Source organism: Mycteria americana, unplaced genomic scaffold, assembly GCF_035582795.1.
Source record: "Mycteria americana isolate JAX WOST 10 ecotype Jacksonville Zoo and Gardens unplaced genomic scaffold, USCA_MyAme_1.0 Scaffold_74, whole genome shotgun sequence".
Taxonomy (NCBI): domain Eukaryota; kingdom Metazoa; phylum Chordata; class Aves; order Ciconiiformes; family Ciconiidae; genus Mycteria; species Mycteria americana.
The window spans coordinates 179363-207342 of NW_027445659.1; the positions used below are offsets into that span (position 1 = coordinate 179363).

Below are 27980 nucleotides of genomic sequence, written 5' to 3' on the forward strand. Positions count from 1 at the left end.
CGGTAGGGGGGCGGTGGCCGCACGAATTTCCCCCCCTCCCCCCCGATTGCCGTTCTGCGCCTGCGCGGAGCCCCCACGCCCCGCCCCCGCCATGGCGGCAGCGGGGGGCGGGGTCTGCCCGGGGGGCGGAACCGCGCTGGAGGACGAGTGCGAGGTGGTGCGCGTGCGCGTCAAGGTGAGGGGCGGGGCTGAGGGGGCGGGGCTGAGGGGGGCGGGGCTGCGAGCGGAGGGGCGGGGTCTCGCCGGAGGCGGTGCGCGTTGGCCTGAGGGGCGGAGCGCCATGTGGTGGGCGGAGCTATCTCTCGAGGGGGGCGGGGCTATTGGGCTACCGACCGCCGGCGGCGTGGCCAACCGCCGCCGGCGGGGGTGGGGTTGCCGCTGAAGGGATCACACGGGGGGTGGTGGCCAATGAGGGGCGCGGAGGGCGGGGGGTGTGCGCTGAGGCGCCGTTGCTGCGGCGACGGGACGCAGCCGCCATTTTGGGTCGCTGTGAGGGGCCGGGCCGGAGGCGGGGCGGGAGCGGCTCCGGGGCTCCGGCCCCGCCCCCGAGTCCCCCTGCCGCGCCTGGCTGACGCTGCCCGCAGAAGAGCGAGGGGCTGCTGCCGCCCGAGTTCCGCTCCTTCGCCGTCGACCCGCAGATCACTTCACTGGACGTGCTTCAGCACATCCTGGCCCGCGCCTTCGACCTCCAGGGGTGAGCCTGGGCCCCCCCCTCGGCCGCCTGATCCCCTGAGGGCGGCCTCAGTCGCTGAGCGCTCCCTCACGTCCCCTCAGGAAGAAGAGCTTTTCCGTCAGCTTTGCGGCCCGCGACCCCCAGGGCCAGGAAACCTTCCTGCCGCTGCTGAGTGATGGGGACCTGGCAGCCGCCTTCGCCTGTGCCCGGCCCACTCTGCGCTTGCGGCTGGATGTCCGGCCCCCCGCTGAAAGTGAGTGGGGGTCCCCGAACGGAGGAGGGTGGTGGGACTCAGGCATTTGCAAGGTAGGACCTATGAGGCTCGGTGGAATCTCTTGTTTTAGAAAGAGGAAACCCCGGCATCGCCGGGGGGGGGCGGCTGGGGGGGACCCTACTGTCCAGCCCCTCTAGGGTGGGTGTCAGGAAGGGCATACGGGTGCTTGGGTGCCCAGTGGAGAAACCCAGGCATCGGGGTGCCACAGGTCCGCTGCTGGAGGACTGGGACATCATCAGCCCCCGAGAGGTGGCAGCAGCAGAGCCCCTCCCCGAGCGCCGCTCACTCCTGGCTGCGGCACTGCCCTTCACCCAGGCCCTGCTGGCACAGGTGAGTGGGACCTGGGCGTCCGGGGGGGGCCCTGGGTTCCCCCACCCTGCTGAGACCTTGCGGAGTGCCTCCCGTGCTGTCTTGACCATCACACTTCCCTCCCAGTGCTTCCTGGTGCTCTTAGTTCTTCTCAGCACCCTTTCTATGGCTCTAGTTGCCTTCTAATCCCCAGCCAATGGCTCCTAGTGCCCTCCCAGTGCTCCCAGTTTCCCCCTGCCATAGCTCCCTGTGCATCCAGCCCCCACCCAGTGCCGCTGGTGACCCGTTTCCCCGCAGGTGGGCCGGACGCTAGCCCGGGCGCAGGCAGCCCTGGCATGGCCTGAGGGGTCCCCTCCCTCGCCGCCCCCACCACCGCCCCCCTGTGCCCCTCTGAGCGACGCCGACCTCCGCACCTACCTGGGCCCCGGCGGGCGGCTGCTGCGGCCTCACGACCTGCGCCTCCACGTCTACCACGGCGGCGTCGAGCCTGGCCTGCGCAAGGTGGGTCTCCCCGGCTCCCCCCGCCCTCCCTGCGTCTGCCCGGGGTCCCTGACCGCCCCCCGCCGCATCTCCCCCCTCCCAGGTGGTCTGGCGGTACCTGCTGAACGTCTTCCCGGCGGGGCTGTCGGGGCAGGAGCGGCTGGCCCACTTGCGGCGCAAGGCAGGCGAGTACGCGGCGCTGAAGGCCCTGCTGGCCGCCCGGGCGGCCCCGGCCGAGCTGGCGCTGGTGGGGGCGGCCGTGCGCAAGGACGTGGTGCGCACCGACCGGGGGCACCCCTATTTCGGGGGCCCCGAGGAGGGGCACCCCCACCTGGCCGCCCTGCAGGCCCTGCTCACCACCTTCGCCCTGGGCCACCCGCGCCTCTCCTACTGCCAGGGCATGTCGGACGTGGCCGCCCCGCTGCTGGCCGTGCTGGACGACGAGGCCCAGGCCTTCCTCTGCTTCTGCGCCCTCATGCGCCGCCTTGGCCCCCGCTTCCGCCCCGGCGGCCGGGGGCTGGCCCGCGCCTTCGCCCACCTCCGGCGCCTCCTGCGCCGCGCCGACCCCCCTTTCTGGGCCTTCCTGGCTGCCCGTGGCGCCCACGACCTGCTCTTCTGCTACCGCTGGCTGCTGCTGGAGCTCAAGCGGGAGTTCGCCTTCGAGGACGCCCTGCGAGTGCTGGAGATCACCTGGAGCTCGCTGCCGCCCACCCCGCCCCCGCCTCCGGACGGCATCCCCCTCCTGGGTGCCCCCCTAGGGCCCCGCCGGGCCCGCCGAGGGCTGCGCGAGCGGCGCGGGCTGCGGCCCCGGCCCCCGCGCCGGCGGCGCCGGCAGCAGGAGGAGAGCGAGGCCCGTGCAGAGGCGGCCAGCGGTCGAGGTGGCCACGAGGCCTGCGGGGATGGCCAGGAGGGTCTTGGGAGCTCCAGCAACGTCGAGGATGGCTCCAAAGGCTCTGCGGATGTCCCGGAGGCTTTTGTAAGCTCCGACAATGACCTAGAGAAACCAAAGAGCTCCAGCGATGTTCGAGAGGGTCCCAAGAGCTCCAGGAACATCCTGGAGGGTCCTAAGAGCTTTGAGGGTGACGAAGAGGGCCTCGAGAGCTCCAGCAACGTCCAGGGCGTCTCCAAGAGCTCTGGGGGTGACCCCGAAAAGCCTGAGGTCTTTGGGGACGTCCATCCTAGTCCTGATGGTTCCTGGAATGACCAAGAGGATCCGAAGATCTCCCGGGACGTCCGTGGCAGTGCCAACGTCCCTGGGGATGGCCAGAGTGGCCTTAAGGCCTCCGGGGAGGTCCAAGGTGGTGTGAAGGTCCCCAGGGATATCCGAGAGGATCACAAAGTCTCCAGTAATGGTGGCCGAGAGCTTGATGGTCCCAGGGATGTTGGAGAAGACCTTGGTGTCTCTAAGAAGGTTGACCAAGACCCGGGTGTTGCCAAGAAGGTCGACAAAGGTGCTAGCGCTCTCAAGGAGATTGGTGAACAACCAAACATCTACAAGGCAGTTTGTGGAGACCCTGACGTCTCCAAGAAGGCTGGCAAAGATCCCCGTGTTGGTGCTGACCCCGACGTCTCCAAGAAGAGTCGTGAAAGTCACAATGTCTATAAGAAGGTACGTGAAGATCTGAACGCCATGGAGAAGGTTGGCGATGACCACGGTGTTTCTCAGAGGATTGGGGTGGATCCTGACACGGCTAAAGAGATCGGCGAAGACCCCAAAGAGATCAGCGAAGACCCCGCGATCCCCAGAGAGGTTGGTGGCACCTTCAAAGAGGTCGGCAGTGCCCCCAACTCCCCCAGAGAGATTGGTGAAGACTCCAAAGAGGTACGTGATGACCCCAGTGCGGGCCGGGAGGCTGCTGACGCCCCCGAGGACCCCTGGGGGGGTGGTTGGGCCTGGGAGGACTCATGCTCCTCTTCCTCCTCCTCCTCCTCCTCCTCCTCATCTTCGGAGGAGGAGGTGGGTCTGGAGGACGATGGGGCACCGCTGCCACCGCCGGAGGAGCTGGGGCAAGGGAACCCCTTCCTGCTCTTCCTCTGCCTGGCCATGCTGCTGGAGCAGCGGGAGGCCGTCATGGCGCGGGCGGGGGACTACAACGAGGTGGCCATGCACTTCGACCGCCTGGTGCGGCGCCACCACCTGCCCCGCGTCCTGCACCGCGCCAAGGGGCTCTTCGCCCGCTACCTGGAGGGCTGGGGGGGGGCACCCCCGGGGGGGCCCACCACGGGCTAGGGGCACCGGGGATCTGGGGGCGGCCCAGGGGCCCTGTCGGGACACTGTGGGGGACAACGTGGGAACCCCATGGACACCACATGGGGACCTGTAGGTCCTCTTTGGGGACTCCTAGGCCACCATGGGGACCCCTAGGTCAACATGGGGACCTGTAGGACAATGTGGGGACCCCATAGACACCATGTGGGGACCTGTAGGTCCTCTCTGGGGTCTCCTGGGCCACCATGGGGAGCCCTAGGTCATCATGGGGACCCACAGGACAACGTGGGGACCCCATAGGGCAACATGGGGACCTGTAGCTTCTCTTTGGAGACCTCTAGGCCACCACAGGGAGTCCTAGGTCAACATGGGGACTTGTAGGACAACGTGGGGACCCCACAGATACCACGTGGGGACCCGTAGGACAATGTGGGGACCCCATAGACATCGTGGGGGACACATAGGTCCTCTTTGGGGAGCTGTAGGCCACCATGAGGACTTCTAGGTCAACATGGGGACCTGTAGGGCACTGTGGGGACTGTAGGTTCTCTTTGGGGACACAGAGGCCAATGTGGGGATCTATAGGGCAGGGTAGGGACCCTACAGACACCCCATGGGGACCCATAGGTCGTTTCTGGGTACCTGTAGGGCAGCATAGGGACCCCATAAATATCCTATAGGTCACCACAGGGACCTATAGGCCAACATGGAGGCCCCATAGACACCCCTGGAGACCTATAGATCAACATAGGGACCCTGTAGATCCCCCTTGGGGACCCCTTAGACTCCTGTAGGCACCAGATGGGGCCCCACAGACCCCCTTGAGACATATAGATCGCCTGGAAGCCCATAGATCTCCATGGGGAGTCCGGAGACACCCCAGTATGGACCAGTACAGCCCAGTGCCTCCCCTCTGGGGTTCTACGTCACCTTGGGGCATCCAAGTATAGACCAGTATGGACCACTGCGACGTCCCAGCTGGGAACTCCTGGATCTGCGTTGCCTTGGGCCAGTATGGACCAGGAAAGGTCTGGGGGCCCAACTGGGAGCCCCACGTATGCATCGCCTTGGGTCGGAGCGGGATGGACGAGTACAGCATCCCAACTGGGATCACTGCATTGACATGGCCTTCAGCCACCCCAGCACGGACTAGTATGGACCAGTACGGCAGCCCAGCTGGGAGCTCTTTACCCATGTGGCCTCGCATCCTCCCAGTACGGACCGGCATGCACCAGTACAGCATCTCGCCCGGGATCTCTTCACCCACGTGGCCTTGCATCCTCCCAGTATGGACCCGTACAGCATCTCGCCCAGGATCTCTTCACCCGCGTGGCCTTGCGTCCTCCCAGTATGGACCAGTACAGCATCTTGCCCGGGATCTGTTCACCCGTGTGGCCTTGCTTTCTCCCAGTATGGACCAGTATGGACCGGTAGGGTGCCCTGACTGGGATCTTAATGCACATATGGGTTCTCCCAGTATGGACCACTGCATCCCAGTTCCTGCCCCCCCCCGCCGGGGTGCCTTCTCATCCCCCTCCCTATTTATTGCCCCCCTCCGCCCCTCCTGCGGGAGGGACCCCGGCGTCCGGGGATCCGTGAGGTGCCGAAGATGCGAATAAACCTGACGCCCATGACTGTCGTTTGGGGGCTCCCAGTATGGATTGGGAAGGAGTGTGGGGGTGTGGTTTGTACTGGGAAGGGTAGTGGGGCTCCCAGTATGAACTGGGAAGGGTAAGGGGTGTCCCTGTCCATACTGGAAAGGAATAGGGGCTCCCAGTATGGGCTGGGAAGGGGCTGGGGGCTCCCAGTGTGGACTAGGAAGGGTTTGCAGGTCCCAGTCCATACTAGGACGGGGCTGTGGGGCCCAGTATGAACTGGGAAGGGGTCGCAGTCTCCATTGCGGTGTGGGAAGTGGAGGTACCCGGATGCCTGGGTCCCCAGCTTGGGCAGGGGTGGGGAGGGCCAGTACTGGGATCTTCCCAGTGTCCCCCAAGACCCTCCCAATGGCCCCAGTTTCAGTCCCATCGCTGCCTGCGTTGGCTGAGGCTGCTCCCAGTCCCTCCAGTTCCCCCCCATCCCTCCCAGTTCCCCCAGTCCCCTTCCAGTTCCTCCCAGTGCCTCCCATTTCCTGCCAGTATCCCCAGTTTCAGACCCATTGCTGCCTGTGTTTGCAGAGAGGCTGCTCCCAGTCTGTCCTAGTCCCTCCCAGGTCCCCCACCCATCCTTCCCAATCCTTCCCAGTTCCTCCCAGTTACCCCAGTTCCCTCTCCCAGTCCCTCCCAGCCCGGAGGTGACGTCCCTACCACCGCGGGGCCCTGGGTGCTTCCGGGCGGAAGAGGCCTCTGAGGGACCCAGGCGTTCGGGGGGGACCCAGGCGTTCGGGGGGGTCCCAGCCGTCGAGGGGAGGGACCCAGACACCCAGGGGATGAGCCGGGGGAGTCGGGGGGGGGCCCCGGGGGGCGACAACGTCCCCTCAGGGCTGCTGCAGCAGCAGGAAAACCTGCGGCTCTTCGACCTCCTGGGCCGGAAATGTGTGGTGAGGGGCCGGGGGTTCGTGTGGGGGATCCGGGGGGGGCCTGAGGGGGGGTCGGGGGTGCCTGGGGGGGCTAACTGGGGACTGGAGAGGCCTGGGGGGGGCATTTGGGGGGCACTTAATGGGGGACCGGCAGGGTCGGGGCGGGGGGGGGGAGCTGGGGGTCCCATGGGGTCGTGGGGGGGCCCTGAGGGGCATTCCTGGGGCCTGGAGGGGGGTGGGGGTCCCATGGGAGGGCCCTGGGGGGGATTAGGGGGGCCCTTGGGGTCCCGGGAGGGAAACATGGGGCACCGGGGTCTCCTTGGGGGCCCTTGTGGAGGGGCCGTAGGATGGGCTGTGGGGGGTCTTGGGAGGGATTTGGGGGGGGTCGTGCTGACCATGTCCCTGCAGACACTGGCGACGGCGGTGGTGCAGCTGGTGGTGGCGGAGCCGGGGGGCCCGGGGGGGCCCTGGGCTAAGCGGGGCTGCGGCGTCGCCTGCCTGGTGCGGGACAGCCCCCGCCGCTCCTACTTCATCCGCCTCTACTGCCTGGCCGTGAGTGGGGGGCCGGGGGGCGGGCCAGGGAGATCTGGGGGGGTCCCAGGGTCGGGGGGGTCCCTGGGGGTCACTCGGGGTCAGGTGTCCCGGGGGTCCTGGGGTCAGGGGAGGTTCCTGGGGGTCTCTTGGGATAAGGGTTTCCCTGAGGGTCTCTCAGGGTGAGGGGGTCCCTGGGGGTCCTGGGGTCGGGGGGGTCCCTGGGGATCTCTCGGGATGAGGGTCTCCCTAGGGGTCCTGGGAGTCTCTCAGGGTGAGGGGGTCCCTGGGGGTCTCTTGGGGGTGGGGGATCCCTAGGGGTCCTGAGGTCGGGGGGGTCCCTGGGGGTCTCTCAGGGTGAGGGGGTCCTTGGGGGTCTCTCGGGGTCAAGGGGTCCCTGGGGGTCTCTCGGGGGCGGGGGGTCCCCGGGGGTCTCTGGGTGCCCCATGCTGTGGCGCAGGCCGGGAGCCTGTGGTGGGAGCAGGAGCTGCACGGGGAGATGGGCTACGCCGCCCCCACCCCCTTCTTCCACACCTTCGCCTCCCACGTGAGTGGGCGGGGCCGGGGGAGGGCGGAGCCCCGGGGAGGGGGCAGGGCCAAGGGGTGGGGCTGAGGGCACGTGGGAGGGGCCAAGGGGCGGGGCTGAGGGCACGTGGGAGGGGCCAAGGGGCGGGGCTGAGGACATGTGGGTGGGGCCAAGGGGCGGGGCTGAGGGCACGTGGGCGGGGCCAAGGGGCGGGGCTGAGGGCACGTGGGCGGGGCCAAGGGGCGGGGCTGAGGGCACATGGGAGGGGCCAAGGGGCGGGGCTGAGGGTATGTGGGATGAGCCAAGGGGCGGGGCTGAGGGCATGTGGGAGGGGCCAAGGGGCGGGGCTGAGGGCACATGGGAGGGGCCAAGGGGCAAGGCTGAGGGCACGTGGGAGGGGCCAAGGGGCGGGGCTGAGGGCACGTGGGAGGGGCCAAGGGGCGGGGCTGAGGGGTGTGGGAGGGGGCAAGGGGCGGGGCTGAGGGCACGTGGGAGGGGCTTGCTGCCCATGGGCGGGTCCCATGGGGCAGGCCCCTGATTGGCTGTGCAGGAGGGCCGGGTGGGGCTGAACTTCGCGGATGAGGGGGAGGCGGCCGCCTTCGAGGGGACGGTGCAGGAGCGGCTGCGCCGGCGCCAGCAGCGGGCGGGTGAGCACACGGCCCCCCACAGTGCACCGGGACAGCCCCCCCAGTGTGCCCTGGGGCAGCCCCCCGCTCACCCCGTCTCCCCTCTGTCCCCCAGAGAAGAGGCAGCTCCCGCCCCCGCCGCCCCCCGGCGATGGTGAGTCCCCCCGTCCCGGCTGCTTCGGGGCAGGGGGGTGATGGGGGGAGCAGAGCTGGGGGGGGACACAAGGGGACGCCGTGGCGTGCGGTGCCAACGCCCCCTGTCCCCCCGCAGAGCGCCGCGGGAGCCTGCCCCGGGCCCCCATGGCCACCACCGACGGCAGCGGTGAGTGCCTGCCCCATAGCGGGGTCCCGCAGCCCCATAGCGGGGTATTGCTTCCCCATAGAGAGTTTCTCAACTGGGTCTTGTCCCTCGCAGCCCCCCCACTCCCAGCCGTGCCCATTGCCAACCCCGACATCACGGCATCTCGCTACCGGGGGCTGCCCAGCCCCACGGGATCCACGGCGGGACCCACGGCGAGCCCCACAGCCGGGGAGCAGAAGAAGGGCCGGAAGAAGATCTCCAAGGCTGACATTGGGGCCCCCTCCGGCTTCAAGTGCGTCTGGGGGGGGAACATGTGGGGATGCATGGGGCGGAGGGGACCCCACCATCTGTCGGGGGGGCATATATGGGTCCAGCCGTGGGGCAGGCGGCCCCCCCCGCGGGGCAGCCCCTCACTATCCTCTCCCCCCCGCCAGGCACGTCGGTCACATCGGCTGGGACCCCAACAATGGCTTCGACGTAGGTGGCTCCTGCGTGTCCCCCTGCGTCCTCCTCGCCACCTGGCGTGGGATGACGGCGTTGGGTGACGGTGTGGGGCACACAGGTGGCGGCGCTGGACCCTGCCCTGCGGGCCCTTTTCGCCCGGGCCGGCATCAGCGAGGCGCAGCTGGCCGACGCCGAGACCTCCCGCCTCATCCACGACTTCATCCAGGGCCGGGGCGGGCTGCAGGCCGTGCGGGAGGAGATGCGCCGGCAGGGTGAGCCCCCTGTGCCTATGGGCACCTATAGGCACCACCGGCACCCCCCGGGGGGGCACAGGGGGCCGTACAGACCTTCTCTGCACGGCCCCGCCTGGCCCTTATAGGATCCATACAGCCCCCCCTCCCCGGGATTTCGAGGGTCCTGTGCTCCCCCACGCAGTCCCCTCGGGTACAGAGTCTGTAAGGCTCCCTCTGTACGGGATCCATACGCCCCATCGCAGCGTCCATACAGCCCCCACTGTTAGAGGAGCCGTATGTCCCCCACGGTGCCACCCCGCACTACAGCCCCCCCGGGCGCTCGTTAAGGCTCTCATTAACGTCTCTCTCTCCACCCCCCCGCAGGTCCCCCGCCCCCGCCGGGCCGGGGGGGCACCCCGCCGCCCCCGCCGCCCCCCACCGGGCCCCCCCGCAGCCGCTCGGGGCCGCTGCCCCCGCCCCCGCCGCCGGGGGGCCCCCCGCCCCCCCCCCGCAGCGGGCCCCCCGCGGCCCCGCCCTCCCGCCCCATCGCCCCGCCCCCGGCCCGCGGCCCCGCCCCTCCGGGTGCCGCCGCCCCGCCCCCTCCTCCGCCGCCCCCTCCCCCTCCTCCCCCCGGCGGCGGCCCCGGCGGCGGCCCCGGCGGCCCCCCCGCACCCCCCCCGGCCCGGGGGGCCCTGCTGGACCAGATCCGCCAGGGCGTGACCCTGAACAAGGTCGGCGGGGGCCGGGGTCCCCTGGGGCGGGGAGGGGGGGGGGCGGGAGTCTCCCATGATCCCCTGGGGCGGGGGGGAGTATCCCATGATCCCCTGGGGTGGGGGGAGAGTATCCCATGATACCCTGGGGCTGGGGGTCCTGGGGTCCCCTGGGGCTGGGGGGGAGTATCCCATGATCCTCTGGGGCAGGGGGATTATCCCATGATCCCCTGGAGCTGGGGGGGGGGTCCCGGGAATCCTCGGGGGGCGGGTGGGGGGGAGGTGGGTGTGTGTGAGTCCCATGATCCTCTAGGGCAGGTGGGAGGGTCCCATGAGCCTCTGCGGCTGGGGGGGAGTCTCCCGTGATGCTCTGGGGCTGTTACAAGCCGTTGCCATGGTGCCGTTGCCATGGTGCCGGTGGCCGCGGGTCAGGGTCCAAGCCATGGGGCTGCCCTGACCCTCCCCGGCCCCCCAGACCCCCGAGGCCCCGGAGGGCGGCAGCGGCGGCGGCGGCCCCAGCGCGGGGGGGCTGGTGGGGGCCCTGATGGACGTCATGCAGAAGCGCAGCAGAGTCATCCACTCCTCGGGTGAGCGCCCCACGGCCGCCCCACGGTGGGGGGGGCACCCCGCGGCCCCCGCCTGGGCTCCCCTGACCCCCCCCCTTTCTCCCAGACGAAGGCGAGGATGGCGAGGAGGAGGACGAGGACGACGAGTGGGACGACTGAGCCCCCCGGCTTGTGCCCCCCAGCCCCATTACCCCTCCTGGCCCTCCCCCCCCCATTTGCCCCCCCCAGCCCCCCGTAAATGCCGAATAAAGGCGATGAGAAACGGGAATGGCGCCGCTGGTTAATTACCGCTTTTAACGGCTAATGAGCGCTTAAAGGGTCGGGCGGCTGCGGCGCGGCTCTGAGGGGAGAGTCCGGGGAAGGCCAGGCGGCCGGGGCCCGGGCCGACGCGGGGCGGGGGAAGGCCCCGCGTCCTGAGCGGGGTCGGGGCCGGCGGAACCGCGGGGAAATGGGTCAAACCCGGCCCTTTTCGGGGCAAGCGGCCCGCGCGCGGAGGCTGCCGGGAGTATGCAAATGAGGCAGCGCCGCCGCCAATGGGAGCCGCGCGGGGGCGGGAGGAGGCCCCGCCCCGCGCCGCGCGCTGCCCGCCGGGCGGAAGTGGCAAAAAAAAAAAAAGGGGGAAAAAGGGAAAAAAAAAAAAGAAGCGGCAGAAAATGGCGGAAAATTTAAAAGGTGCGCGCGGGCGGGGGCGCGTGGGGGCGCTGGGACCTGCCGCGGGGGGGGGGGTAAACGGCTGCGGGCGCGCGCCGCTTCCCGCCTTTTTCTGAGGGGGTGCGCGGCGACCGTTGGCGGCGGCGGCGGGGCGGGGGGGGTCGGTCGGGTCAGCGCCGGGACCTGGGGGGGGGGGGGGGGGCGTCTCGGTGCTGGGGGCTCTGGGCGCTGGGGGTGCCCCCTCCCCCCCCGGTAACGCCACCCGTCCGTGTCGTCCCCCCCGCCGCCCGCCTCAGGCTGCTCCGTCTGCTGCAAGTCGTCGTGGTCGCGGCTGCAGGACCTGTGCCGCCTGGAGCGGGTGCGGTGCCGGGCGCTGGGCGTCACCCGCCGCAACCTGGGGGAGTTCGAGGTGGAGTACCTCTGCGACTACAAGCGTGTGCGGGTGAGTGCGGGGGAGCCAACCCCCGGGGGCCTCCTTGCAGGGGGCCGCACCGCCATCCCCTGTCGCCCTGGATGACAAATGGGGCCCGAGGGGCCCCTTTCTTGTCCCCAGATGCCTGGGACCCCCCCTAACCTTGTGAGGCCCCACATGGTCCCTGGACACTGGGGTCCCCTGTCACCCTGAGTGTCCCCTTTAAAGTCTCCGGGCTTCCTCTGATGGTCACCAGGGTCCCCCCCAGGCCCAGGGGACACCCTGGATGCCCCCCTGACCCAAGGAGGCCCCAAACAGCCCCCCCTGACCCCTGCCATCCCCCCTCCGCAGGACGAGGAGTACTACCTGGTGAAGTGGCAGGGGTACCCCGAGGCCGCCAACACCTGGGAGCCCCGCAAGAACCTGCGCTGCCGTGGGCTGCTGAAGCAGCTGCACCAGGACCTGGCCCGTGCCCCGGGGGGGCCGGTGCGACCTGGCCCGCGGGGGCTGCCCGCCCGCGCCGCCTCCTACCTGGTGCAGAAGGCGGAGCAGCGCCGGGCCCTGCGGCGTTGGGAGCAGCTCCTCAACAGTACCCGCAGCCACCGGGGCCGCATCGCCGTGGAGAACGAGGTGGACTTGCACGGGCCCCCCCGGGACTTCGTCTACATCAACGAGTACAAGGTGGGGGCTGGCATCAACCTGACGCCGGTGGCGGTGGGCTGCGAGTGCCGCGACTGCCTGGCGGAGGCGGCGGGCGGCTGCTGCCCCGGGGCTTCCCGCAACAAGTTCGCCTACAACGAGGCGGGGCAGGTGCGCATCCGGGCGGGGCTGCCCATCTACGAGTGCAACTCGCGGTGCCGCTGCGGCACCGACTGCCCCAACCGTGTGGTGCAGAAAGGCATCCGCTACAACCTCTGCATCTTCCGCACCGGCAATGGCCGCGGCTGGGGTGTCCGCACCCTCGAGCGCATCCGCAAGAACAGCTTCGTCATGGAGTACGTGGGGGAGGTGAGAACCTGCTGGGGCGGGGGGGGGGGGGGCGGGGGGGATGCGGCGGGGGCACGGCACGGGCGTGACATGGCGGCCCTGCCCCAGATCATCACGTCAGAGGAGGCCGAGCGCCGGGGGCAGGTGTACGACCGGCAGGGAGCCACGTACCTCTTCGACCTGGACTACGTGGAGGACGTCTACACTGTGGATGCCGCCCACTATGGCAACATCTCCCACTTCGTCAACCACAGCGTGAGTGGGTGGGGCCTCGCCACCTGGGGGGATGGGGTTGTGCCTGGGGAGGGGCCTGCTGGGGCACCGCCCCCTGCAGGAACAGCACTTACTCTGCTGTGGTGGGGGCGGGGCATGTGCTGGAGCACCACCCACTGTAGAACATGGCTTCCTCAACTGTGGCCCGGAGGCGGAACTTCACGCGGGAGAGGGGGGTGGGTGTTCGCCCGGGGGAGGGGCTTGCTACAGCACCGCCCACTGCAGGAACAGCAGCTTCTCAACCATGCTGTTGGGGGGCGGAGCTGCGCCCGGGTGGGGGGGCGGGGCCTTCTCCCAGGGCACTGCCCACTCGAGCAGCCCCTCCCGGGGGTGGGGCTGGGGGCAGGGCTTGCTGGGGACACGCCCCCCCCCCGCCACCCCACCCACGGGGCTGTCCCGTGGCAGTGCGACCCCAACCTGCAAGTGTACAACGTCTTCATCGAGAACCTGGACGAGCGGCTGCCGCGCATCGCCCTCTTTGCCACCCGCCCCATCCGCGCCGGCGAGGAGCTCACCTTCGACTACAACATGCACGGTATCGCCTCCCGCCCCACGGCTGCCCCACGGCTGCCCTGTAGTGCCTATGCCTGCCTTACCGCACCTCACCCTGCCCTGTGGTGGCTCTCCTGGCCCCACACCCACCCCGTGACGGGTGCCCCTGCCCCACAGCACATCCCCCTCACCACACAGGGCAGCCCCACTGCTGTGGGGTACATGGGGCGGGCTGGGGGGCTGTAGCACTGCCCTGGGGTATGGCGGGGGGGCTGCGCTGTACCACTAGCGTAGGGTAGGTGGGGGAGGCTGGGCCGTAGCAGCGCTGCGGGGAAGGTGGGGGTGCCAGCAACCCCTCACCCCCTGTTTCCCCCCCTCCCAGTGGACCCAGTGGACGCCGAGAGCACCCGCATGGACTCCAACTTCGGGCTGGCAGGGGGAGGCCTAGGGGGCTCCCCCCGGGCCCGGGGCCGTATCGAGTGCAAGTGTGGGGCTGCCGCTTGCCGCAAGTACCTCTTCTGAGCCACACAGCGCCGGGTGCAAACACGCTTGTTGAACGCAGCGGGGGTCTGTGCCGTGCTGGGGGGTGACACGGGGGAGGTGGGAGGGGGACGTGTGCGGGGCGGGGGCAGTCAGGCATGCTGGCGGCGCCAGACGATGACAGTGCCGGCGGCGTCGCTGGAGGCCAGCAGGCTCTCGTCGCAGTTGAAGGCGACGGCCAGCACGGCCCCGCCGTGGCCCTGCAGCGTGTTGACGGTGGCCCGTGCCGCCCGCCCCACATCGAAGAAGTGCACGCAGGCGTCCTCGCTGCCCGTCACTGCGGGGACAGGGATGGGAGGTGTTGGGGGAGGGACTGTGCACCCTGCCTTGCTGCAGGGGGCTGCAAAAAAACACCCTTCCTCTGGGCGAGCACCCCCAGACCCCCCGGCGCCCCCCACGTACCCACACAGGCGCCCTGCCGGAACGACATAAGCGGGCAGAAGCAGCTGCGCAGGGGCTGCTCCCGGTGCCGTGTGGGGAAGCTCCGCCGCAGCCGCAGCCCCGGCGCACCCGAGCCTTCCTCCTCCACCACCCTGGGGGGGGAGACAGAGGGGATGAGCCCCATGGCCGCCACCCAGTCGTGTTCCCCCCCCCCCCAGCCCCCGCAGGGTCCCCCCCGCACCGGAAGAGCAGCAGGCGGTCGGGGCAGGCGTTAACCAGCAGGGAGGGATCCGGGGCCTCGCGGCTGGCCCAGGCCCGGGCGGAGAGCGAGGTGATGGAGCCGCCTGCCTGCACCACCACTCGCGAGGCCTTCGTCAGCCGCCCTGTGGGGACAAGGCGGGGGTTAGCACCCGCACTGCATCTTGGCCCCCCCGCTACCCCCCCAGCACCCCCCGTACCGGTGCCGGGGTCGCAGAGGAAGGAGGAGACGGAGCCACGGTCGTCACCAGCCCAGAGGACGCGGCCGGGGGCATCGAAGCAGAGCGCCAGCACCCGCCCGGGCAGCCGCCCCGCCCCGCCTCGTGCCGCCTTCCCCGTCGAGATGTTCACCACCCGCACCATGTGCCGGGCGCTGCCCACCTGGGGACACGGCGCAGGGGGCGTTGGGACACCCTGCGGGATGGGGATGTGCCCCTGCGCCGCCCCCCCCCCCCAGCTCCTCGAGGTGGTCACCGGGGGCTGCCGGGCTTGTGGGACGGGGCTCCTGGGCATGCCGAGGGGAGCGGGGGGGATGCAGGGGAGTCCCAGGGGGTCACAGGGGCGTCACTGATCACGGTGAGGTGGTTGTTGAGTGGCCAAGAGAAGCAGGGGGGGCCCAGGGTGCACCAAGGGGACCCAGGGGGATGTGGGGGTATCACTGACCACGGTGAGGTTGTTGTTGAGCGGCTGGAAGGCACAGCAGAGCAGGGCGGCACCGTCAGGGTCGGGTACGCGGCGGATGCAGCGCCCGTCGGCGGGAGCCCAGAGTCGTAGGGTGCCATCCAGGGAGGCCGACACCAGGACGTCGTTGGAGAGGGACCAGGCGAAGTCGGCCACGCCGCCCCCGTGGCCCCGCAGCACCCGCAGCACCGCCGGTGGCCCCGGCGCCAGCCGGCACACCGAGATGGTGCCGTCCAGCGAGCAGCAGGCCAGCAGGTGCCGGTCGTCATGTGCGAACTGCACCTTCGGCACTGCCCGGCCACGGGCGCTCGTCAGTGCCGGCGTGAGCCAGAACCGGCTGCCACAGGCACCCTGGGGGAACCCACCCCCGCCCCCCAGTCCGCCCCCCGTTACCGGCGCTGTCGGTGTGCTGGTCGAAGACGTGGTAGACGCCGGCGAAGGCGTAGTTCTCGCTTAGTGTCGTGTCCCCGGCCATGGCGCGGCTTGCCTCTGCCAGCGGTGTCGGCACCACCCCGGGGGGGCTGCGTACCCAGGCATCTGTGCATCAGCACCCTGACCCTCACCCCCCAGCACCCGCTGACCCCAGGGGACCCAGGTGTGCTCACCGCTCGTCGGGGGCCCCGCGGGGGACCCCAGGGTGGGAGCCACGGCTGAGGGAGCGCCGGTGTCCCCGGGCCACCCGCGGGTCCTCCTCAAAGTCCTGGGGGGAGTACATGGCTGGGGGGGCCTCTGCACCCCACTGGGTTGCGGGGATCCCAGAGAGGGATCAGGACCCCACAACACCCCCCAAAACCAGGTGCTGCGACCCCACAACACCCCTGAAACAGGTGCTGCAGCCCTGAGGAAGGGTGCTGAGATCCCCAGCCCCCCAAAACAGGTGCTGGGACCCCACGGTCCCCCCCAGAACGGGGACCGCAGCCCCCAGGAGGAGTGCCATGACCCCGCAGCCCCTCTGGGTGGGTCCCCTGCTCCCCGAGAAGAACTCGCAGCCCCTGTCTCCCCCGTCCCCCTCCCACGGCCTTACCTCCATGCGGTCGAGGGTGGTGCGGCTGGCACGGAGAGCGCTGCTGCTGTGGGCGCGGCAGCTGCTCTGCTCGGACAGGGCCCCGTAGCGCTGGGCCAGCAGGCGGGTGCGCACCCGCAGGTACCAGCGCCGGGTACCCCCCTCCAGTGTCCCCCCCTGTGCTTGCTCCCGCAGCAGCTGGCTACGACGGCGCACGTACTGCGTCCGGAACTGGGGCCAGCGGGGTGTGCGGTAGGCAGCGTACCTGGGGATGGGGGGGGGGAGGGCCTCACGCCTGTGGCAGCTGGCACGGCGTGCTGGGGGCAGGGGAGCGAGGGGGGAGGCAGGTGTGGGGGGAGCAGATGCATGCATTTGTCAGGGGCCCAGGTGCCCCCCCCCAAAAGGGACCCAGGTATCAGGATCTGCCCCCCCCCAAAGGGACCTGGGCATCAGGATCCCCCCCTCAAAGGAACCCACGTATCAGAACCCGCCCCTCCCAACCCCCCCGCAAAGGGACCTGAGCATCAGGATGTGCTCCCTGACAGCGACCCGGGTGCCCGGGTCGTGTCCCCTCACCAAAAGGGACCAGGCGCCCAGGCACTCCCCCCACCCAGGGGTGCTCCCTCCCGCAAAGGGAGCAGACGTCAGGGGTGTGTGTCCCCCCCCCTCCGGGGCCCCTCGTGGCTCACCTGGCATCCACGGCGAGCACCTGCTGCCAGACAGCGGCCATGGCGGCGGCGGCCGCCCCGGGAGGGCCCTGCGGGGAGAGCGGGGCGGGGGGAGCGGGGTGAGGCCGGGCCCGGGGCCCGCAGTCAGCCGGGGAGGGCGGGGCGGGGGCGGGCCCACGGGACCCTGCGGGGACCGAGCGGCGGTACCTGCCCGTCCCGCTCCACCTCCGTCTCCCGCCGCCGCCGGGTCCCCTGCAGGGCCGGGCCGGGCGGGCGGGGCGGGGCCGCCGGTGGGCCGGGACCGGCCGCGCTCCCCGCCCCTCCGAAATGGCGGCCGCCGCCTCACGCCAAAATGGCGCCGGGCGTCGCCCTGGTGACGGCGCGCGGCGGCGGTGGGCGGCCTTGTCCGCGCGAGGGGGCGGGGCCCGCGCCGGGATTGGCAGCGTCCGCGAAGGGGGCGGGGCGTGTCCGCTCCTCTGTGGTGCACCCGCCTTCCTAGCCCTCCCTGGTTACCGGCCCTTCTGCCTGGCGCCTCTCGCCTGCCCTGGGTCCTTCCGCCCGCCGCGTTTGCGACCTCGCGCCGCGCTTGACGGCAGCCCCCCCCCCCCGTTTGCGGTAGTGGGTGGGCGGGGGCGGCTCGCTTGACGGCAGTGGAGACTCCTGCTGCGCGACCTTTGCGGCACACGGCGGGGTGGCCGGCGCGCTATACGGCAGGGGCGGCTGGGGGTGTGTGGGCCGGGGGGCTGCGGGGCGGGGGCGGCGGGCTGGGAGGGGTCCCGCTGCCGTCCCCGGCTCTCCGTGACCCCCCCCCCCCCCCCCTCCGTGTCGCCCCCAGGCGCCGTCCCGGGCCCCCGCGATGGCAGCATGCCGCTGGCGGTGAGGTGGCCCTTCCCCGCGGGGCCGCCCCTGCCCTGGGCCCTGGCCAGCCGCCTCGTCACCGGCCTGGTGGGCACCTACAGCTGCGTCTGGACCCGTGAGTGCCCCGCCGGTGCCCCGCCCGCGGCCGGGGGGGCGGCTGGAAGGCGGGGGGGGCGGGGGGGGCCCGCGGGGCAGCCTTTCGCTGCAGCTCCCCCCAGGCCCCCGTCCCCCCGCAGGGTACCTGAACCGCCTGCGGGTGCACAACGCCGAGGTGCTGCACGAGCTGGTGGAGCGCCGGGGGCCCCGCACCCCCCTCCTCACCCTCTCCAACCACCAGTCCTGCATGGACGACCCCCACCTCTGGGGTACGCCTGGGGGGGGTCCCCAGGGGCTTCTGACGGAGCTGGAGGGGGGGAGCTCTGCGGGTCTGTCTGTGGTCCCTGGCTGGTCTGGGGGTGCCCCTGTGACCCCCCTACTTCTTCCCTCCGCCAGGTTCCCTGAAGCTGCGGCACGTCTGGAGCCTGCACAAGATGCGGTGGTGAGGGGGGGGGCCCTGGGGGGGGTCTCGGGGAGCCCCCTCCCTGCTCACCACCTGTCCCCGCAGGACCCCCACGGCCGCCGACATCTGCTTCACCCGGGAGCTGCACTCGCGCTTCTTCAGCCTGGGCCGCTGCGTCCCCGTCTGCCGGGGTGAGCGGGGGGCAACTGGGGTGCGGGGCCGAGCAGGGGGATCCCCGTCTGTACTGGGGGTGTCCCAGTTTGTACTGGGGGGTGCCAAGGGGACAGACCCAGCCCGGTCTGGGGGCTCCCAGCCTCTACTGGGACAGATTCCAGTTCACTTTAGCAGACTAAGGGCGGGGTGGTTGTGCTGGGCAGTGCGTACTGGAGGGATCCGAGTGCGCTGAACTGGTGTCCCCAGGGGACGGCGTGTACCAGCGAGGGATGGACTTCATCCTGGAGAAGCTCAACCAGGGGGACTGGGTGCACGTCTTCCCCGAGGGTATGGGGAGCACTGGGGGAACTGGGGAATGTGGGGGGCTTGTCTGCTCTAGAGGGACTGGGAGGCACTGGGGTCACTGGGGTTGGCGAGAAGTGTTTACATCAGGGTCACTGGGAACCCCAGTGGGGGTCGGGAACTGGGAGGACTGGGAAGGACTGTGAACCTTGGGGACTGGCCTGCTTTCTTCTCCAGGTGGGGGGGCTGGGGAGACCCTTGGGGGTCTCCTGTGCTGCCCCCCCCATGGCCCCATGTCCCCACAGGGAAAGTGAACATGGGGCAGGAGTTCGTGCGCTTCAAGTGGGGTGAGCCCCCCAACCGTCCGTCTGTTCCCCAAGTCCCCTGACCCTCCACTGCTTCTCAACCCCAGTTGTCCCGCAGTTGCCACTCGCACTTGCCTCCTCTGCCCCCCAACCGCTTCTCTGCCCCCCAACCGCTTCTCTGCCCCCCAACCGCCTTCTTGTGGCCCCCCCATCATCCCCTTGGCCTCCCCAAGGGCTGTCCAGCCCCCCCAAAACGACCACCTTGCCCCCCCCCGCAGGCATCGGGCGCCTCCTGGCCGAGTGCCGCCTCGACCCAGTCGTCCTGCCCCTGTGGCACGGGGGTGAGCGGGGCTGAGGGGCGCCGGGGTGTGGGGCGGGAGGGCACAGGGGGTCTGGGAGGTTGTGGGTGGGGTCGCAGGAGGAGCTGGGGGGGGGTTCATGGGGCCACAGGGGAGGGTGGGATGGGGGATGTGGGCAAACGGGGCCGTGTGGGGAGTCAGGGGGGCACAGGGTGGGGCTGGGTCCCGCCGTGGGGCTGGGTCCCGCCGTGGGGCCTGTCCCACTGCTAGGCCGCACAGGCACCTGCTGACCCTCATGCCAGGCATGAACGACGTCCTGCCCAACGCCCCCCCGTACGTGCCCCGTGTAGGGCAGGTGAGTGAGCGGAGGTGGGGGGCAGGGGGGCACATGGGCACCCCAGCTGTGGGGTGCGCTGGGGCAGTGGGCAGCTGTGGGGCTGGGCTATAGAGTGTTAGTGGAACGGGGTGGCTCCATTGTGGGGCGGGGTATGGGGCCTGTGGGGCAGGTAGTGGGCCTAGGGGTGGTTGTGGAGCAGGCTGTGGGGTACTGATGCTGTCCCGCAGCGGATCACGGTGGTCGTGGGCCGACCGTTCAGTGTGCGGCCCCTCCTCGAGCGGCTCCGGGCTGAGGGCACGTCAACGGTGAGTGCTTGGGCGGCTGCCCCATGGCAGGAGGGGCGACACTGCTCTGCCCCACAGCTCTGCGGGGCCTGTTCCCCCCTCCCCTGGCCTCAGGTGCTATGGGCTCAGCCCCATGGCTCTGTGGGGCCCGGCCCCCTGCCCCCCAGGTGGAGATACGGAAAGCGCTGACGGATTTTGTGCAGAGAGAATTTGAAGCACTGCGGGGCCAGGCCCGGGCCCTGCACCCCGCCCCATAGCATGTGGGGCGCCCCATGGACAATTGGACCGACCGCCCTGCCCATGGCGGGACCTGCGCCACGGTGAGACTGCCCCACGGCACGACAGCCCCGCAGCCCGCTCTGCAGTCTCGCGGGCCCCACAGCCAGCCAGCCAACCAGACTGGCGCACGGCACAACAGCCCCACAGCCATCCCTGCAGCGCCGTGGGGCGTTGGCAAAGGACAGACAGATGAACGAGCTGCCCCGCAGCGTGCCCCCGCTCCCAGCTCCCGTGCACGGTGCCAATAAAGGTGGTGGAGCCTCAGTGGTCTCAGGACCCGGGTGGGGCTGCTGGGGGGTAACGGGGACCCGGGGGGTGGCTGGGGTGTTCAGGGGGTCCCTGAGGAGGTGGGAGACGGAGACGAGCCCAGCCCGATCCCACGTGTTTATTGAAGCAGAAGCTGGCGGGGGGGAACCCCCCCAGGAAGGGGCAAAGGGGGGCTCAGACCCCCCCCCTGCCCCCCTAGAGTGCTGCCACAGAGCGGGGGGTCCCCAAACGCGGTGGTGGTGGTGTGGGGGCAGCTGGGGGTCCCTGGAAACCCCTTGTCCAAGTCCTGCCCCCACCCCACCCCCCCATCCCCGAACCGGGGGTGGGGTGGGGTGGGGTGGGGCCTGGTCCGGTGGGTGTGGCCTGGGGGCGTGGCCTGGCCCATCACTCTTCCTTCTTATCCCGGGGGCCATCATGAGCAGCCTGGGGGAGAGTGGGGGGGTGTGTTTACCGAGGTGGGTTTTGGGGGGGTGCAGGGGGTTTAGGGCCCGCCCCCCATCATACCTGCAGGCGGGCATGCTGGTCCAGCAGCCGGTCGTACTCCCGTGTCAGCCCCTCGGCCTGGCGCCGCATGGCCTGCACCTCGTTCTCTGCCTTCTCCAGAGCTGGGGGGGGGGGGGGGGGGGGGAGATGGTGGTGTCAGCGTCACCCCCAAAAACTCCAGCCCCTCGTCTTGTAACACCCCCCCCCCCCCAGTTCCCCTCTCCGTACTGCGCTTGCTGGCTGCTAGCTCCTCTTTCAGCTTCTCCACCTTGGCCTTGAGGCTCTCATTCTCGTCGTGGGAGGGGGATGGGCTGCCCCCATCACCCCCCGCCTCCTGCAGCTGCTGGGGGGACACATCGGGGCGGGGGGGCACATCAGGGTCTGAGGCACCCGGGGCAGCCCCCTTCCCTCCCCCCCCCCGCCAGCTGCGGTACCTTCCGCAGGGCGTCGTTGTCCTCCATGTAGCGGCGGGCGGCCTGGCTGGCACCTTCTGCTTGTTTCCGGAAGGCCTCGCTGGAAGCGCCCAGCACGGCCTGCTGCGAGATGAGGGTGACCAGGCGGCGCAGGAGGCTGCGGGAGGCAGGGTGAGCCGGGCCCTGCGGCCGCCCCGACACCCCCCCCCACCCCCCCCCCCCCCCGACCCCCTAACTCACAAGGAGAGCAGGAGGGCAAAGCCGGCCAGGTAGAGGTTGCGCTGGGCTCGGAAGAGCTTCATGTGGAAGTGCTCGAGGGCTCCGGGGCTGCTCTGCAGGGCCACCCGCTCTGTCACGTCGTACTTACTGGTCTCCCGCACGGCGTCTGCGGGAAGGGGGTGTCAGCGTGGGGGGGGGGGCGGCCCAGCTCCCCCCAACACCCCCCGGCCTCCGGGGGTGGGGGTGGTGCTGGCACCCACCGAGGAGCAGGAGGACGAGGATGACGATGAGGACGATGAAGACGGTGTTGCCGTAGGCCACTGCCAGGCCCACCAGGCGTGACTTGAAGATCTTCTGCCATCTAATGGGGGAGCAGAGGTTGGGGACAGGAGCCGGGACCCCCAGGCCCGGGACACCCCCCCAGCCCCGGGGGCTCCCTTCCACCCTACCTGGCGGCCGAGACGAAGGGGATGCAGAGCAGGAGAACGAGGAAGACCTCGGCGTAGAGGAAGGTGGCGACCGCCGTCCACTGCAGGCTCATGGTGGCCTGGGGAGGGGGGACACAGAGAGAGAAGAGGGATGGGGACCGATGGGGTCCCGGTCGCGGCCCCCCGGGGACCCTGCCCCCCCGCCCCCTCAAGCGGCCTCACTCGCTCTCACTTTCTGGCAGCGGCGGCCCCGTCCCCGCCGACCACCGCCCCCGCCCCTACCGGAAGCAGCACTAGGCCCGGAAGGGAAGTCCCGCCCACACCTGGGCGGCAACACCCAATCAGAGCCGCTGGACGTGCCAGCACCCCCCCTCTCCCCCCGCTCCTTCCGGCGCGTACCGACGCGGCCGCGGCCGCCATCTTCCCTCCCGCCCGGAGAGGGGCCGCCGCTTCCGCCGGGTCTGTCATGGTGGCGGCGGCTCCGGAGCGGGGCGAGGGCTGTGTGTGTGCCAGGTAGTGAGCTAGGGCATCCATTGCTGGCGACGGGGTGCCAGATATTGAGCTGCCCCGCTGCGGCGAGGGCGGGGTGGGAGGGGGAGGCGCCTGTGGGAGAACTGGGGGCCGCTGGGCATTCAGGGAATTGTAGTTCTTCAGGTGATGGCATGGCGTTGGACCACGTGGCCGCGCAGGGCATGCCGGGAGCTGTAGTTCTCGGCCAGGACGGCCCGTCAGCCATGGTGGTCTGTGGTAACGGGTGTGGGGGTTGGGCGGGGGTTAGGGGCGCTCGGGTGGGCAGCACCGCTCCTTGCCTTGTTGGTGCGATACACAGAATTTTGGTAAAAGTATCGTTCTTGTTTCTAGTGATGGTCCATCTGCTATCCCACAAGGGTGAGGTCGTTTACCCGGTGTACGGGACACCGATAAACACACAGGGCAGAGGTATTTTATTTTATGTCTGCACAGAGATGGGTGCTAGGCGGTAGCTCCACAAAGCTAGCACAAAGTTCAGCCATACAAGTACAGTATTTATACAGTCTAGTTATGCATAGGCACAAGGAATTACACAAAGCGGTTTTCTATTGGTCTACATTTCTCTTATTTCAACTTAAAGCTACAGTGCTACTTTAATATGCTGCGCACGCTCAGACGTGGGGGGGTCTCTGCTTGGGCCGGGGTCTCCAGCTCGAGGGGTGTGACTTTTAGTATTATAATGAGGATAGTTTGCATGAGGGTGCTTCTTATCACACTTCTACGAGTAGTTTCAGATGGTTCCCAAAACATCTTAATTAGCTTACGTATTTCTCCAGGATGTGCTTTACTCCCAAGGACAGTAATGCGTGTTTAGACGTTCCCCTTTCCAGCCTGAATCCCCCTTATCGGCTTTACGTAAGCCCTGGCCTTCCACCAGCTCCTGTTAGACTACACCTGGGCTGGCAGATGGCCAGGGCATCGCTGCTCTTTCTGTGCTGCTGGACCGGACAGGCTGGAACTCGTCTGAACTCGAGTCAAAGGGGCTGTAACCTGTGGATGACTCCACGTGGGAGCAGGACACCCCAAAGTGTCTGTGGCCGTGGATAAGCCGATGCCAGAGCAGGTACCTCTTGACGCGTCTGTGGCCGTGGTTGCGTGTGTGCTGCAGCAGGTACGTCTGAAGGGATAATGGCCCAAGGATAAGTGCACGCTGGAAAAAGGTACACCTCAAAGAATCTATAGTTGTAGATAAGTCCATGCTGCAGTAGATACGCCTTGGAGCATCCGTGGCTGTGCATGAGGTCATGCTGGAGCACCTGAAAGCGTGTGGCCATGGATAGACCCATGACAGAGCAGGTACGCCCCTGGAGGGATTGCAGCCATGGGTAAGGGCGTGCTGGAGCAGGTTTACTTCTGAAGGGACTGTGGCTGTGGGCGAGGCCATGCTGGAGCAGGTACATATCTGAAGGCACGGTGGCCCATGGAGAAGGCCACGCTGGAACAGGGGCACCTCAAAGCGACTGTGGCTGTGCAGAAGTCTATGCTGCAGCAGGTAGAGCCCTGGAGAGACTGGCTCATAGATGAGGCTCCACTTGGAGCAGGTACGCCCCTAAGGGACCGCAGTCTGTGGATAAGTCCAAGCCGGAGCAGGGGCGAGGGAGAGGAGGTCATTGCAATGTTAAACCTGATGGTCTGGTCCAAAGGGACCAGGGGTGGAGACTGTAATGGAAATACCTTTAAATTGTTGTAACCCAGGATTTGAGTTGCCTGTTACGGGAACGACTACAGCAGGAACCACCTGAACCAATGGAGGACAAGCCTTACAAGAAGCAGTGCAAGTGCAGCAGTGACCCAGCCTGAGCTGTCTTGTGATGTATGTGAGCTTGGAACACTGATCAGGCAATTGACATCTGAATAGCGGATGGCTTTTCCAAGACCTTAGCAAGTCCTTTGTTCCTTTAGCAAGGAACAAAGAAAGTTGTGGGTACGAGGAGCCTCACGCATAGCTTTCCTATTGCATGTAATTTGAGTACAAGCCAGCCACTTTATCTATAACAATGACAGCCTAAGGGAGCCTTCTATGAGCTCTCCTGGTCATAGGCTGATCCCGGTACCAGGTGCAGACTCAGGAAGGGTTCTGAGGGGAAGAGAGGGGTGCAAAGTGCCCTGCCAATCTAAAACAGGGCTCTGGGGCATAGGAGATGTCTCACGAGACCTTGGTAAAGGGAGCAGAGGAGTCCGGAGAGACCCAAGAAGCCTCAGAGATAACAATGAGTAACTCTGAAGGGGATTTCAACCGAGTACAGATGTCATCAGGAGGCCAAGCTCTGAATGAAGGCATCCTAGATGGCAAAGAGTAAGATAAGAGCGCTCTGAAGTGCACAAAACAAATAAACCAAAAAATCAAAATGGAGCCAAAGAGCTACAAGGGTGTTGTGGAGTACAACAAAGGACTCAGATGACATCGTTATAGACAGTAGAGGAATGAGGAGGCGGTGGGGTAAGAAAAGAAGGCTTGGAGACCCAGTGAGGGCCTTGGAGTCTGAGGAGGGCATCTAGGCAAACTAGAGATGACTGAGCGAGAGAAGAACCGAACAGAGACACCCTCGACGGCAGACAGAAAGATAAAGGAGTGCTGCATGGCAAAGACAGACCAGCCTTGGGGCAGATCTCTGGATGATATTCTTAAATTGCTTACTAACCTTAGACAAAACCAAAACAATATTCCCGAGCGATACCGATAGATGTCAGTTAACTACCCCCAAGAATGCACAAGATACTGAAAAGTTACTGTAATGAAAGAGGAAACATTGTAGAAGAAGGTAGTGAAGGTGCCATCTTGTATTTCCTCCTTAAAAACCCTCTCAGAGGAAGAAGTATAATTGCTAATTGTCTCCATTAGGTGGTACCCGACATACAGTAATGGTTTCAGTATGAAAGTTAGATGCCAAAGTAAGCTCAAGGTCACTGTTTTAATAACAAATCTCCCAGGCAAAACATCACTAGTCACTGCAGAGCACAGGAAACTGCAAAAGCCACCACTGATCTTTAACATGTACAGCAAAAAAATGAGCACAGTGTGGATCAGATAAACCAATATCGAGAACAGATGAATCCGCAACTATTAACAGATCTAAATTCCCTAATACGCTCTGCTTAATCTGCTAATATCTCAAACCATTCGTGCCCCACATTGGGCACCAAAAAGGACCGTTGTGGTTTAGCCCCAGTCGGCAGTTAAGTGCCACACGGCCGCTCGCTCACCCTCCCGCCCCGGTGGGATGGGAGAGAGAATCGGAAGAGCAAAAATAAGAAAACTCGTGGGTTGAGATAAGAACACTTTAATAATTGGAACAAAATAATAACAATAAATTGTAAGGACAACGAAAACAACAAAAGAAGGAGAGAGGAAGCAAACCAAGGAAAAAAAACAAGATGAAAATAAGATACATCGTCCTCCTGCCATTGAAGACTTATATACTACTTGCTTCCCCACAAACACCCACCTGTCTCAACTTAATTGTCGATCCAGAGGCAACGCCAAGCAGGCCACGGCCCGAGGCTCAACCGTCCTGCTTAGCCTACATCTGTTACTTAAACTGCAAGAAGAAGTCAAACCACCCGCCGACACACAAAAACTACAGTTACTGCCAGAGGACTCAAATATAGGCAGAGACTGATAGGCCAGAAGAGGTACGGGTAGCGAATGACCGTGGCTGGTGTAACCACAGGCAAATTTGTCCTTTATGGACAAATAACTCCCAAATGACTAAATGAACTGCAGCATGGAGAACCCCTCGGGAGGCAGCACGCTCGCACGAGAGCGCTGACGTATATGGCGCAGGAGACCGGGCTGCCGATAGCTGCTGGCATGCAGAACGCTACTCTTAGATAACACTGCACTATAAAGTCTTAAGACAAAACTGCGTAGGAGTTACAGGAGACCTGAGTGTAGACAGATACTGAATATGACAGGACAGGCACCCAAAGTCTAATGGAGACCCCTCAGACCCAGATGCTGGATGAGAGATCACAGAATCACAGAATCGTATAGGTTGGAAAAGACCTTTAAGATCATCGAATCCAACCGTAAACCTAACACTACCAAGACCACCACTGCACCATGTCCCTAAGCACCTCATCCAAACGTCCTTTAAATACCTCCAGGGACGGCGACTCAACCCCTTCCCTGGGCAGCCTGTTCCAATGCTTGATAACCCTTTCAGTGAAGAAAAATTTCCTAATATCCAGTCTAAACCTCCCCTGGTGCAACTTGAGACCACTTCCTCTTGTCCTATCACTTGTTACCTGGGAGAAGAGACCGACCCCCACAAGATGCTTCTTGCCAAAATACAAGCTCAATGAGGAAAAGCCAAAGGCGATGCAGACCGAGCTATTAAAAGCTCAGTGCAGAAGTATTCATTACTTCAGACGGCAGGTCGGTTCTGCCAGGTCGGTCAAGCCAAGCACCAGGTTCTAATGCCAGTCCAGTGGTGTCCACGATAGCTCTCACAGCCTCCCATGTAATAGACAGCTCCCCCGTCCGGGACCATGTTTTGCATGTCCCAAGCCCTCCCCGCACCCATGTTGAAAAACAAACAGAACAATTAAGGACTCTGCTTCATCACCTCAGCCTCCAAAAGAAGCTTCCTTCCTCTGCTGACAGTCAACACGGATATCCTCCTGCTGTTCCCTGAATGCGGGCTGGCCTTGGGTGCCCGTACTGCCAAAGGAAGAGAAAATGATTATGCTCTTATATTTAACGTGCTACGCACATTATAATGTGCTCCATCATCCTCTTGTTCTCCAAGAAATCAAAAGAAAACTACCATCCCCATTGCTACATAACAGTAGGTTGTGCAGGAGACGGCTGAGCCGGACCTCCAGAAATGGAAAACCCTGCTGTGACCCTGCTTTGCCTTTTGGCGACAGCGCCCGCCATCGGTGTGCCCCAAACAGGCGAGGTCCCCTGCGGGCTGGCGTCCGCCCCCCAAGAACGCGGAGCCCTGCCTGGTACCACCACCACCACCACACCCCCAAACCCCTCCTCTTCCAACTGGGGCCACCGGGAACATCACCGGGAACACCGGCGGGGGGAGAAACGCCGCAACTGCCGCACCCCTGTGTGGGATCGGGGGGGGGCGGTGCTGAGGCAGCCCCCTGGACCTCCAAAAAGAGACACCCCCCCACCCCCCCCCCACCCCACGCCTCCCACCCCCCCCACCCCCCCCCCCATTTTGGGGGGAGCCGCACCCCCAGCGGGGGTTAATGAAATGGCTGATGGCGTTTGTAGCTTCATGTTTCTGCACCCCCAGATTGGAGGGCAGGGGAGTTGGGGGGTCCTGGGGGGAATTGGGGGGGTCCTGGGGGTCCTGGGGGGTTATGAGGGGATTATTGAGGAAATTGGGGGGGTATTTGGGGGTAATGGGGGTCCTGGGAGCATCATGGGAGCTCTGGGGGGGCTTGGGGCGCTTATGGGGGGGACAGGACATTGGGGGTCCTGGGGGGAGTTATGGGGGAGTTATGGGGGTCTCTGGGGGGTTATGGGGGGTACTGGGCATCCTGGGGGAGTGTATGTGGGGCTGGGAAAATATTGGGGGGGTCCTGGGGGATATTGGGGTGGTTATGGGGGTTCCGGG

General features: G+C 66.9%; 6 protein-coding genes across 18 annotated transcripts; 4 read left to right on the forward strand and 2 right to left on the reverse strand.

The window, feature by feature from the left end:
• Window positions 1-11: 11 nt before the first annotated feature.
• Window positions 12-5581, forward strand: TBC1D25 (TBC1 domain family member 25). Of its 4 annotated transcripts, none has more exons than XM_075490563.1 (7): window positions 12-175; window positions 585-694; window positions 775-926; window positions 1156-1277; window positions 1554-1757; window positions 1840-4204; window positions 4307-5581. In XM_075490563.1, exons 1-6 carry the CDS (start codon window positions 92-94, stop codon window positions 3964-3966), a joined length of 2799 nt encoding a protein of 932 aa, XP_075346678.1. In that variant the 5' UTR covers window positions 12-91; the 3' UTR covers window positions 3967-4204; window positions 4307-5581. The 4 variants fall into 4 exon arrangements, with proteins under 4 accessions (XP_075346678.1, XP_075346676.1, XP_075346677.1 ...); XM_075490561.1 differs by having other exon boundaries at window positions 1840-4163; window positions 4225-5581; XM_075490562.1 differs by having other exon boundaries at window positions 1840-4163; window positions 4246-5581.
• A 97-nt stretch (window positions 5582-5678) lies between these two features.
• Window positions 5679-10630, forward strand: WAS (WASP actin nucleation promoting factor). Of its 2 annotated transcripts, XM_075490569.1 has the most exons (12): window positions 5679-6481; window positions 6869-7012; window positions 7452-7538; window positions 8068-8164; window positions 8259-8297; window positions 8415-8465; window positions 8559-8736; window positions 8879-8921; window positions 9007-9160; window positions 9506-9852; window positions 10316-10418; window positions 10504-10630. In XM_075490569.1, the coding sequence occupies exons 1-12, from the start codon at window positions 6371-6373 to the stop codon at window positions 10554-10556; spliced, it is 1407 nt and encodes a 468-aa protein (XP_075346684.1). In that variant the 5' UTR covers window positions 5679-6370; the 3' UTR covers window positions 10557-10630. The 2 variants fall into 2 exon arrangements, with proteins under 2 accessions (XP_075346684.1, XP_075346685.1); XM_075490570.1 differs by lacking the exon at window positions 7452-7538 and having other exon boundaries at window positions 5680-6481.
• A 351-nt stretch (window positions 10631-10981) lies between these two features.
• On the forward strand, window positions 10982-13734 carry SUV39H1 (SUV39H1 histone lysine methyltransferase). Its single transcript, XM_075490509.1, has 6 exons — window positions 10982-11069; window positions 11345-11490; window positions 11812-12468; window positions 12556-12702; window positions 13126-13255; window positions 13595-13734. Exons 1-6 carry the CDS (start codon window positions 11051-11053, stop codon window positions 13732-13734), a joined length of 1239 nt encoding a protein of 412 aa, XP_075346624.1. The 5' UTR covers window positions 10982-11050.
• Window positions 12007-17078, reverse strand: WDR13 (WD repeat domain 13). 2 transcript variants are annotated; one of them, XM_075490508.1, is made up of 11 exons: window positions 16951-17078; window positions 16765-16832; window positions 16097-16340; window positions 15678-15772; window positions 15466-15593; window positions 15055-15362; window positions 14592-14772; window positions 14375-14516; window positions 14155-14285; window positions 13726-14029; window positions 12007-12122 (listed from the first exon to the last, which is right to left on the reverse strand). In XM_075490508.1, exons 2-10 carry the CDS (start codon window positions 16803-16805, stop codon window positions 13845-13847), a joined length of 1455 nt encoding a protein of 484 aa, XP_075346623.1. In that variant the 5' UTR covers window positions 16806-16832; window positions 16951-17078; the 3' UTR covers window positions 12007-12122; window positions 13726-13844. The 2 variants fall into 2 exon arrangements, with proteins under 2 accessions (XP_075346623.1, XP_075346622.1); XM_075490507.1 differs by having other exon boundaries at window positions 16097-16392; window positions 16951-17018.
• A 267-nt stretch (window positions 17079-17345) lies between these two features.
• On the forward strand, window positions 17346-20324 carry TAFAZZIN (tafazzin, phospholipid-lysophospholipid transacylase). Of its 6 annotated transcripts, XM_075490510.1 has the most exons (11): window positions 17346-17469; window positions 17579-17716; window positions 17838-17966; window positions 18094-18139; window positions 18206-18291; window positions 18521-18601; window positions 18862-18903; window positions 19140-19202; window positions 19463-19515; window positions 19725-19802; window positions 19949-20324. In XM_075490510.1, exons 2-11 carry the CDS (start codon window positions 17608-17610, stop codon window positions 20036-20038), a joined length of 777 nt encoding a protein of 258 aa, XP_075346625.1. In that variant the 5' UTR covers window positions 17346-17469; window positions 17579-17607; the 3' UTR covers window positions 20039-20324. The 6 variants fall into 6 exon arrangements, with proteins under 6 accessions (XP_075346625.1, XP_075346626.1, XP_075346627.1 ...); XM_075490511.1 differs by lacking the exon at window positions 18862-18903; XM_075490512.1 differs by lacking the exon at window positions 18521-18601.
• Window positions 20325-20430: 106 nt separating this feature from the next.
• On the reverse strand, window positions 20431-22225 carry BCAP31 (B cell receptor associated protein 31). Of its 3 annotated transcripts, none has more exons than XM_075490519.1 (8): window positions 22103-22225; window positions 21892-21989; window positions 21703-21803; window positions 21464-21608; window positions 21245-21380; window positions 21039-21150; window positions 20832-20932; window positions 20431-20750 (listed from the first exon to the last, which is right to left on the reverse strand). In XM_075490519.1, exons 2-8 carry the CDS (start codon window positions 21981-21983, stop codon window positions 20712-20714), a joined length of 726 nt encoding a protein of 241 aa, XP_075346634.1. In that variant the 5' UTR covers window positions 21984-21989; window positions 22103-22225; the 3' UTR covers window positions 20431-20711. The 3 variants fall into 3 exon arrangements, with proteins under 3 accessions (XP_075346634.1, XP_075346632.1, XP_075346633.1); XM_075490517.1 differs by having other exon boundaries at window positions 21039-21153; XM_075490518.1 differs by having other exon boundaries at window positions 21039-21153; window positions 22093-22150.
• Between the last annotated feature and the right edge of the window lie 5755 nt (window positions 22226-27980).